The sequence below is a fragment of the Enoplosus armatus genome, chromosome 1 (assembly GCF_043641665.1).
Source record: "Enoplosus armatus isolate fEnoArm2 chromosome 1, fEnoArm2.hap1, whole genome shotgun sequence".
In the NCBI taxonomy this organism is placed as follows: Eukaryota; Metazoa; Chordata; class Actinopteri; order Centrarchiformes; family Enoplosidae; genus Enoplosus; species Enoplosus armatus.
Window position 1 is genome coordinate 28,885,945 of NC_092180.1, and position 11,190 is coordinate 28,897,134.

At 42.2% G+C, this 11,190-nt stretch overlaps 1 protein-coding gene across 1 annotated transcript; it reads left to right on the top strand.

The window, feature by feature from the left end:
- Positions 1-2,610: 2,610 nt before the first annotated feature.
- Positions 2,611-3,471, top strand: LOC139307474 (uncharacterized; the record flags this gene model as incomplete). Its single annotated transcript, XM_070931167.1, has 1 exon — positions 2,611-3,471. A coding segment is annotated over one exon (861 nt), but the record flags the coding sequence as incomplete, so codon positions are not given.
- Positions 3,472-11,190: the final 7,719 nt, after the last annotated feature.

Below are 11,190 nucleotides of genomic sequence, written 5' to 3' on the forward strand. Positions count from 1 at the left end.
TGAACGTGGAGTTTTCATTCAAATCAGCTCCTAAGTCACGGTTTGACTCAAAACAGGTCAAATATGCAGTTTGAGACTGAACGAGGGCCCAAAGTGAATCTTTCATTCAAAACAGGAGGAAAGGACAAGTTTTCAGTGAAAGAGGCCTGAATGTCAAGTTTTCACTCAAAACGGTTGAAAAGGTCAACTTTTGACTGAAAGAGGCCTGAACGTGGAGTTTTCATTCAAATCAACTCCTAAGTCACGGTTTGACTCAAAACAGGTCAAATATGCAGTTTGCGACTGAACGAGGGCCCAAAGTGAAGCTTTCATTCAAAACAGGTCAAATATGGAGTTTGAGACTGAACGAGGGCCCAAGTGAATCTTTCATTCAAAACAGGAGGAAAGGACAAGTTTTCAGTGAAAGAGGCCTGAATGTCAAGTTTTCATTCAAAACAGTTGAAAAGGTCAAGTTTTGACTGAAAGAGGCCTGAACGTGGAGTTTTCATTCAAATCAGCTCCTAAGTCACGGTTTGACTCAAAACAGGTCAAATATGCAGTTTGAGACTGAACGAGGGCCCAAAGTGAATCTTTCATTCAAAACATGTCAAATATGCAGTTTGACACTGAACGAGGGCCGAAAGTGAATCTTTCATTCAAAACAGGAGGAAAGGACAACTTTTCAGTGAAAGAGGCCTGAATGTCAAGTTTTCACTCAAAACAGTTGAAAAGGTCAAGTTTTGACTGAAATAGGCCTGAACGTGGAGTTTTCATTCAAATCAGCTCCTAAGTCACGGTTTGACTCAAAATAGGTCAAATATGCAGTTTGAGACTGAACGAGGGCCCAAAGTGAAGCTTTCATTCAAAACAGGTCAAATATGCAGTTTGAGACTGAACGAGGGCCCAAAGTGAATCTTTCATTCAAAACAGGTCAAATATGCAGTTTGAGACTGAACGAGGGCCCAAAGTGAATCTTTCATTCAAAACAGGAGGAAAGGACAAGTTTTCAGTGAAAGAGGCCTGAATGTCAAGTTTTCACTCAAAACAGTTGAAAAGGTCAAGTTTTGAGTGAAAGAGGCCTGAACGTGGAGTTTTCATTCAAATCAGCTCCTAAGTCACGGTTTGACTCAAAACAGGTCAAATATGCAGTTTGAGACTGAACGAGGGCCCAAAGTGAATCTTTCATTCAAAACAGGAGGAAAGGACAAGTTTTCAGTGAAAGAGGCCTGAATGTCAAGTATTCACTCAAAACAGTTGAAAAGGTCAAGTTTTGACTGAAAGAGGCCTGAACGTGGAGTTTTCATTCAAATCAACTCCTAAGTCACGGTTTGACTCAAAACAGGTCAAATATGCAGTTTGCGACTGAACGAGGGCCCAAAGTGAAGCTTTCATTCAAAACAGGTCAAATATGGAGTTTGAGACTGAACGAGGGCCCAAGTGAATCTTTCATTCAAAACAGGAGGAAAGGACAAGTTTTCAGTGAAAGTGGCCTGAATGTCAAGTTTTCATTCAAAACAGTTGAAAAGGTCAAGTTTTGACTGAAAGAGGCCTGAACGTGGAGTTTTCATTCAAATCAGCTCCTAAGTCACGGTTTGACTCAAAACAGGTCAAATATGCAGTTTGAGACTGAACGAGGGCCCAAAGTGAATCTTTCATTCAAAACAGGAGGAAAGGACAAGTTTTCAGTGAAAGAGGCCTGAATGTCAAGTTTTCACTCAAAACAGTTGAAAAGGTCAACTTTTGACTGAAAGAGGCCTGAACGTGGAGTTTTCATTCAAATCAACTCCTAAGTCACGGTTTGACTCAAAACAGGTCAAATATGCAGTTTGCGACTGAACGAGGGCCCAAAGTGAAGCTTTCATTCAAAACAGGTCAAATATGGAGTTTGAGACTGAACGAGGGCCCAAGTGAATCTTTCATTGAAAACAGGAGGAAAGGACAAGTTTTCAGTGAAAGAGGCCTGAATGTCAAGTTTTCATTCAAAACAGTTGAAAAGGTCAAGTTTTGACTGAAAGAGGCCTGAACGTGGAGTTTTCATTCAAATCAGCTCCTAAGTCACGGTTTGACTCAAAACAGGTCAAATATGCAGTTTGAGACTGAACGAGGGCCCAAAGTGAATCTTTCATTCAAAACATGTCAAATATGCAGTTTGACACTGAACGAGGGCCGAAAGTGAATCTTTCATTCAAAACAGGAGGAAAGGACAACTTTTCAGTGAAAGAGGCCTGAATGTCAAGTTTTCACTCAAAACAGTTGAAAAGGTGACGTTGTCCTAAAATTGGTGAATCCCATTGGCAAACATACCGCCTTGTGTGGATAGACTGGGGCACCTGTCTGACGTCTGACGTACTGCGGTAAGCGTATTGCTTCACTTCCGGCTTCTGTGTCATTGGTAGCGTGTGTGTTTGGCCGCTCTAAGCTCAAACAAGTTATATTTGTTTGGTATATATTTCATTACAGCGGCTAAATAGCCGCTAACCACTTAAACGTACATTAGTTTTGCTTAACGCTGATAGTTCTCTCCTTCTTTAGCGACTTTTTCGCTAATCTCACAGTTGTTTACACACTATTCTGTCTGTTACATTAGTTTAGCAGCTAGCGATGGCTTCTCTCTCTCCTTCTCGCTCTCCTTCTCGATCTCCTGCTCTGTCCTGCTCGGTGTGTCAGATGTTTAGTTATTCCCCCGCCTCCTTTAGCGATAATGGTAAATGTAATAAATGTAGTTTATTTAGCGTGCTGGAGGCGAGGCTCAGCGAGTTAGAGGCCCGGTTCCGCACCATGGAGACGGCTGTAGTCAGCCAACCCCCAGTAGCCGGTGCGGACCGACTCAGTGTAGCTCCTGCTAGCCGTCCCCCGGCAGCTCCCGAGCAGCCGGGAAGCCAGGGAGGCTGGGTGACTGTCCGAAGGAGGCATAGCCCTCGGCAGAAGCCCACGGCTCACCACCAACCACTTCATGTTTCTAACAGGTTCTCCCCACTCAGCGACACACCCGCTGAGAAGCAGATTCTGGTAATTGGCAGCTCCATAGTCAGAAACGTGAGGTTAGCGACACCAGCGACCATAGTGAAATGCATTCCTGGGGCCAGAGCGGGCGACATTGAATCAAATTTAAAACTGCTGGCTAAGGATAAGCGTAAATACAGTAAGATTGTTATTCACGTCGGCGGTAATGACTCCCGGTTACGCCAATCGGAGGTCACTAAAATTAACGTGGAGTCGGTGTGTTCGTTTGCAAAAACTATGTCGGACTCCGTAGTTTTCTCTGGGCCCCTACCCAATTTGACCAGTGATGATATGTTTAGCCGCATGTCATCATTCAACCGCTGGCTGTCGAGGTGGTGTCCAGCAAACGATGTGGGCTTCGTAGATAATTGGCGGACTTTCTGGAGGAGACCTGGTCTGATGAGGAGAGACGGCATTCATCCCACTTTGGATGGAGCGGCTCTCATATCTAGAAATCTGACCGACTTTATTAGTGAACCAAAACCGTGACAACCCAGAGTCCAGACCAGGAGGCAGAGTCGCAGTCCTACAACGCTTCTCTGCGCTTCCATTAGAGCAGTTACCCACCCAACACCCCATAATGACTGTGTCTGCCCCCCGACCACTTAAATTAATTCAACCAAAGTTAAACAGGAGAGGAGTCATTAATAAAAACTTAATAAAAATTAAGACCACTACTGCTATAGGCCAAAACAATAGGAAAATTAAGTGCGGACTGTTAAATATCAGATCTCTGTCATCTAAAGCTGTATTAGTAAACGAGCTAATATCAGAGAATCATATTGATCTACTGTGTCTGACAGAAACCTGGCTGTGTCATGAAGAGTATGTCAGCCTGAATGAATCCACTCCGCCTAGTCATACTAATACTCACATCCCTCGAGGCACCGGCCGAGGAGGTGGAGTTGCAGCCATCTTTGACTCAAGCCTGTTGATGAACTCTAGACCTAAACTGGATTATAACTCATTTGAAAGCCTCGTTATGAGTCTCTCACTCCCAACCTGGAAAACACTGAAGCCAGTCTTATTCGTTATAGTCTATCGCGCTCCAGGTCCATACTCTGAATTCTTATCTGAATTCTCAGAGTTTTTATCAGGTTTAGTCCTTAAAACAGACAAAGTCATTATCGTAGGGGATTTTAATATTCATGTGGATGTTGATAAGGATAGCCTTGGTACTGCATTTACCTCTTTATTGGATTCGATTGGCTTCTGTCAGAGGGTACAGAAACCCACTCACTGTTTTAATCACACCCTCGACCTGGTTCTGACATATGGACTTGAAATTGAACATCTAACTGTCTTTCCACAGAATCCTTTGTTATCGGACCATTATTTAATAACTTTTGAATTCCTATTACTGGACTACACGCCATTAGGCAAAAAAGTCTACACCAGATATCTATCTGATAGTGCTGTAGCTAAATTTAAGGAAGTGATTCCATCGGCATTAAATTCAATGCCATGTCTCAATACAACTGAGGACTCCTATGCTAACCTTCGTCCCTCTCAAATAGACAATGTTGTTGACAGTGCTGCAGGCTCAATGCGATTGACACTTGACTCTATTGCCCCTCTTAAAAAGAAGATAATAAAACAAAGAAAGTCAGCTCCATGGTATAACACCCAAACCCGCAAATTAAAGCAAACAGTGCAGAAACTTGAAAGGAAATGGCGCTCCACCAAACTAAAGGAATCACGTTTAATTTGGCAAGATAGTCTTAGAACTTATAGGAAGGCCCTCTGTAAAGCCAGAGCAGCCTATTACTCATCACTAATAGAAGAGAACAAGAACAACCCCAGGTTTCTCTTCAGCACTGTAGCCAGGCTGACAGAGAGTCACAGCTCTATTGAGCCATGTATTCCTATAACCCTCAGCAGTAATGACTTCATGAGCTTCTTTAATGATAAAATTCTAACTATTAGAGACAGAATTGATCACCTCCTGTCTTCAGGTGGTATCTTACCTTCAAACACAGGAATCTCAGAAATAGCTGTAAAACCTGATGTATATTTAGATTGCTTTTAAGAGGTTTTACCTTTAGTCAGCACTTCTTTACTAGACATGATCAATCTGTCTTTATTAACAGGATACGTACCACAGTCCTTTAAAGTTGCTGTAATTAAACCTCTTCTTAAAAAGACCACACTTGATCCAGAGGTTTTAGCCAACTATAGACCTATATCTAACCTCCCCTTTCTCTCCAAGATCCTTGAGAAAGCAGTCGCCAACCAGCTGTGTGACTTTCTACATGACAATAGGTTGCTTGAGGACTTTCAGTCAGGTTTCAGAGCTCATCATAGCACAGAGACAGCACTGGTGAAAGTTACAAATGACCTTCTCACTGCATCAGACAAAGGACTTGTCTCTATACTTGTTTTGTTAGATCTTAGTGCTGCATTCGACACCATTGACCATCATATCCTATTACAGAGACTGGAACATTTAATTGGCATCAAAGGAACCGCACTAAGCTGGTTTAAGTCGTATTTATCAGATCGATCTCAGTTTGTACATGTTAACGATGAATCCTCCATGTACGCCAAAGTCAGTCATGGAGTTCCACAAGGTTCTGTGCTTGGACCAATACTATTCACCTTATATATGCTTCCTTTAGGGGATATTATTAGAAAACACTCCATACATTTTCATTGCTATGCAGATGATACCCAGCTATATTTATCGATCAAGCCAGAAGAACCTCATCAGTTAGCCAACCTCCAAGCATGCCTTAAGGACATAAAGACCTGGATGACCTGTAATTATCTGATGTTGAACTCAGACAAGACAGAAGTTATTGTTCTTGGCCCTGAACACCTCAGAAATACAATATCTAAGGATATTGTTACCCTAGATGGCATTGCCCTGGCCTCCAGCGCCACCGTGAGGAATCTCGGAGTTGTCTTTGATCAGGACATGTCCTTTAACTCCCACGTAAAACAAACTTCACGGACTGCCTTTTTTTCACCTCCGTAATATTGCAAAAATCAGGAAGATCCTGTCTCAAACCGATGCAGAAAAATTAGTCCATGCATTTGTCACGTCTAGGCTGGATTATTGCAATTCCTTATTATCAGGCTGTCCCAATAAGTCCCTGAGGACTCTCCAGCTGATCCAGAATGCTGCAGCACGTGTACTGACAGGAACCAGGAAAAGAGATCATATTTCTCCTGTATTAGCTTCTCTGCACTGGCTCCCTGTAAAATCTAGAATAGAGTTTAAAATCCTTCTCCTGACCTACAAAGCTCTTACTGGTCAGGCACCATCATATCTTAAAGAGCTCATAGTACCTTATTACCCCACTAGAGCACTCCGCTCCCAGAATGCAGGGCTGCTTGTGGTTCCTAGAGTCTCCAAAAACAGAACAGGAGCCAGAGCCTTCAGCTATCAAGCTCCTCTCCTGTGGAATCAGCTCCCAGTTTGGGTCCGGGAGGCAGACACACTCTCTACTTTTAAGAGTAGGCTTAAAACTTTGCTTTTTGATAACGCTTATAGTTAAGGGCTGGCTCAGGCCTGCCTGGACCAGCCCCCTAGTTATGCTGCTATAGGCCTACACTGCCGGGGGACTTCCCATGATGCACTGAGCTTTCCTCCTCTCCCTCTTCATCTTTGCACATTCATCACAGTCCAATGCATGTTACTAACTTTATTTCTTCCCCGGAGTTTCTTTGTGCTTTGTCGACTCGTAGGTCGCTGTGGATCGTGGTCCTGGTACGCCTGGGTGCTGCTGCTGCCATGGGCCTGCCTGACTCCCATCACTACAGTTATTATGTTTAGTCGTAGTTCTGTCACTATTAAAGCTCCTATTATTAATCTCAGCTAATATTACAGCTATTTCTACTGTTAGTGCTGCCATACATCTTTGCCTACCTATCTGTCTGTCTGTCTGTCTATCTGTGTCTCTATGTCTATCTCTCTGTCTCTGTCTCTGTCTCTCTCTCTCTCTCTCTCTCTCCCTAAAACCCAACCGGTCAAAGCAGATGACCGCCCACCTAGAGTCTGGCTCTGCTCAAGGTTTCTGCCTCTTAAAAGGAAGTTTTTCCTTGCCACTGTCGCCAAAGTGCTTGCTCATGGTGGGAACTGTTGGGTCTCTGTAATAACATTATAAAGAGTCGGTCTAGACCTGCTCTATTTTGTAAAGTGTCATGAGATGACTTTGTTGTGATTTGGCGCTATATAAATAAAATTGAATTGAATTGAATTGAATTGAAAAGGTCAAGTTTTGACTGAAAGAGGCCTGAACGTGGAGTTTTCTTTCAAATCAGCTCCTAAGTCACGGTTTGACTCAAAACAGGTCAAATATGCAGTTTGAGACTGAACGAGGGCCCAAAGTGAATCTTTCATTCAAAACAGGTCAAATATGCAGTTTGAGACTGAACGAGGGCCCAAAGTGAATCTTTCATTCAAAACAGGTGGAAAGGACAAGTTTTCAGTGAAAGAGGCCTGAATGTCAAGTTTTCACTCAAAACAGTTGAAAAGGTCAAGTTTTGACTGAAAGAGGCCTGAACGTGGAGTTTTCATTCAAATCAGCTCCTAAGTCACGGTTTGACTCAAAACAGGTCAAATATGCAGTTTGAGACTGAACGAGGGCCCAAAGTGAATCTTTCATTCAAAACAGGTCAAATATGCAGTTTGAGACTGAACGAGGGCCCAAAGTGAATCTTTCATTCAAAACAGGAGGAAAGGACAAGTTTTCAGTGAAAGAGGCCTGAATGTCAAGTTTTCACTCAAAACAGTTGAAAAGGTCAAGTTTTGACTGAAAGAGGCCTGAACGTGGAGTTTTCTTTCAAATCAGCTCCTAAGTCACGGTTTGACTCAAAACAGGTCAAATATGCAGTTTGAGACTGAACGAGGGCCCAAAGTGAATCTTTCATTCAAAACAGGTCAAATATGCAGTTTGAGACTGAACGAGGGCCCAAAGTGAATCTTTCATTCAAAACAGGAGGAAAGGACAAGTTTTCAGTGAAAGAGGCCTGAATGTCAAGTTTTCACTCAAAACAGTTGAAAAGGTCAAGTTTTGACTGAAAGAGGCCTGAACGTGGAGTTTTCATTCAAATCAGCTCCTAAGTCACGGTTTGACTCAAAACAGGTCAAATATGCAGTTTGAGACTGAACGAGGGCCCAAAGTGAATCTTTCATTCAAAACAGGTCAAATATGCAGTTTGAGACTGAACGAGGGCCCAAAGTCAATCTTTCATTCAAAACAGGAGGAAAGGACAAGTTTTCATTGAAAGAGGCCTGAATGTCAAGTTTTCACTCAAAACAGTTGAAAAGGTCAAGTTTTGACTGAAAGAGGCCTGAACGTGGAGTTTTCATTCAAATCAGCTCCTAAGTCACGGTTTGACTCAAAACAGGTCAAATATGCAGTTTGAGACTGAACGAGGGCCCAAAGTGAATCTTTCATTCAAAACAGGAGGAAAGGACAAGTTTTCAGTGAAAGAGGCCTGAATGTCAAGTTTTCACTCAAAACAGTTGAAAAGGTCAAGTTTTGACTGAAAGAGGACTGAACGTGGAGTTTTCATTCAAATCAGCTCCTAAGTCACGGTTTGACTCAAAACAGGTCAAATATGCAGTTTGAGACTGAACGAGATCCCAAAGTGAAGCTTTCATTCAAAACAGGTCAAATATGCAGTTTGAGACTGAACGAGGGACAAAAGTGAATCTTTCATTCAAAACAGGTCAAATATGCAGTTTGAGACTGAACGAGTGCCCAAAGTGAATCTTTCATTTAAAACAGGTCAAATATGCAGTTTGAGACTGAACAAGGGCCCAAAGTGAATCTTTCATTCAAAACAGGAGGAAAGGACAAGTTTTGACTGAAAGAGGCCTGAATGTCAAGTTTTCACTCAAAACAGTTGAAATGGTCAAGTTTTGACTGAAAGAGGCCTGAACGTGGAATTTTCATTCAAATCAGCTCCTAAGTCACGGTTTGACTCAAAACAGGTCAAATATGCAGTTTGAGACTGAACGAGGGCCCAAAGTGAATCTTTCATTCAAAACAGGAGGAAAGGACAAGTTTTCAGTGAAAGAGGCCTGAATGTCAAGTTTTCACTCAAAACAGTTGAAAAGGTCAAGTTTTGACTGAAAGAGGACTGAACGTGGAGTTTTCATTCAAATCAGCTCCTAAGTCACGGTTTGACTCAAAACAGGTCAAATATGCAGTTTGAGACTGAACGAGATCCCAAAGTGAAGCTTTCATTCAAAACAGGTCAAATATGCAGTTTGAGACTGAACGAGGGACAAAAGTGAATCTTTCATTCAAAACAGGTCAAATATGCAGTTTGAGACTGAACGAGTGCCCAAAGTGAATCTTTCATTTAAAACAGGTCAAATATGCAGTTTGAGACTGAACAAGGGCCCAAAGTGAATCTTTCATTCAAAACAGGAGGAAAGGACAAGTTTTGACTGAAAGAGGCCTGAATGTCAAGTTTTCACTCAAAACAGTTGAAATGGTCAAGTTTTGACTGAAAGAGGCCTGAACGTGGAGTTTTCATTCAAATCAGCTCCTAAGTCACGGTTTGACTCAAAACAGGTCAAATATGCAGTTTGCGACTGAACGAGGGCCCAAAGTGAAGCTTTCATTCAAAACAGGTCAAATATGCAGTTTGAGACTGAACGAGGGCCGAAAGTGAATCTTTCATTCAAAACAGGTCAAATATGCAGTTTGAGACTGAACGAGGGCCGAAAGTGAATCTTTCATTCAAAACAGGAGGTAAGGACAAGTTTTCAGTGAAAGAGGCCTGAATGTCAAGTTTTCACTCAAAACAGTTGAAAAGGTCAAGTTTTGACTGAAAGAGGCCTGAACGTGGAGTTTTCATTGAAATCAGCTCCTAAGTCACGGTTTGACTCAAAACAGGTCAAATATGCAGTTTGCGACTGAACGAGGGCCCAAAGTGAAGCTTTCATTCAAAACAGGAGGAAAGGACAAGTTTTCAGTGAAAGAGGCCTGAATGTCAAGTATTCTCTCAAAACAGTTGAAAAGGTCAAGTTTTGACTGAAAGAGGCCTGAACGTGGAGTTTTCATTCAAATCAGCTCCTAGGTCACGGTTTGACTCAAAACAGGTCAAATATGCAGTTTGAGACTGAACGAGGGCCCAAAGTGAAGCTTTCATTCAAAACAGGTCAAATATGCAGTTTGAGACTGAACGAGGGCCCAAAGTGAATCTTTCATTCAAAACAGGAGGAAAGGACAAGTTTTGACTGAAAGAGGCCTGAACGTGGAGTTTTCTTTCAAATCAGCTCCTAAGTCACAGTTTGACTCAAAACAGGTCAAATATGCAGTTTGAGACTGAACGAGGGCCCAAAGTGAATCTTTCATTCAAAACAGGAGGAAAGGACAAGTTTTCAGTGAAAGAGGCCTGAATGTCAAGTTTTCACTCAAAACAGTTGAAATGGTCAAGTTTTGACTGAAAGAGGCCTGAACGTGGAGTTTTCATTCAAATCAGCTCCTAAGTCACGGTTTGACTCAAAACAGGTCAAATATGCAGTTTGCGACTGAACGAGGGCCCAAAGTGAAGCTTTCATTCAAAACAGGTCAAATATGCAGTTTGAGACTGAACGAGGGCCGAAAGTGAATCTTTCATTCAAAACAGGTCAAATATGCAGTTTGAGACTGAACGAGGGCCGAAAGTGAATCATTCATTCAAAACAGGAGGTAAGGACAAGTTTTCAGTGAAAGAGGCCTGAATGTCAAGTTTTCACTCAAAACAGTTGAAAAGGTCAAGTTTTGACTGAAAGAGGCCTGAACGTGGAGTTTTCATTGAAATCAGCTCCTAAGTCACGGTTTGACTCAAAACAGGTCAAATATGCAGTTTGAGACTGAACGAGGGCCCAAAGTGAAGCTTTCATTCAAAACAGGTCAAATATGCAGTTTGAGACTGAACGAGGGCCCAAAGTGAATCTTTCATTCAAAACAGGAGGAAAGGACAAGTTTTCAGTGAAAGAGGCCTGAATGTCAAGTTTTCACTCAAACAGTTGAAAGGGTCAAGTTTTGACTGAAAGAGGACTGAACGTGGAGTTTTCATTCAAATCAGCTCCTAAGTCACGGTTTGACTCAAAACAGGTCAAATATGCAGTTTGAGACTGAACGAGATCCCAAAGTGAAGCTTTCATTCAAAACAGGTCAAATATGCAGTTTGAGACTGAACGAGGGACAAAAGTGAATCTTTCATTCAAAACAGGTCAAATATGCAGTTTGAGACTGAACG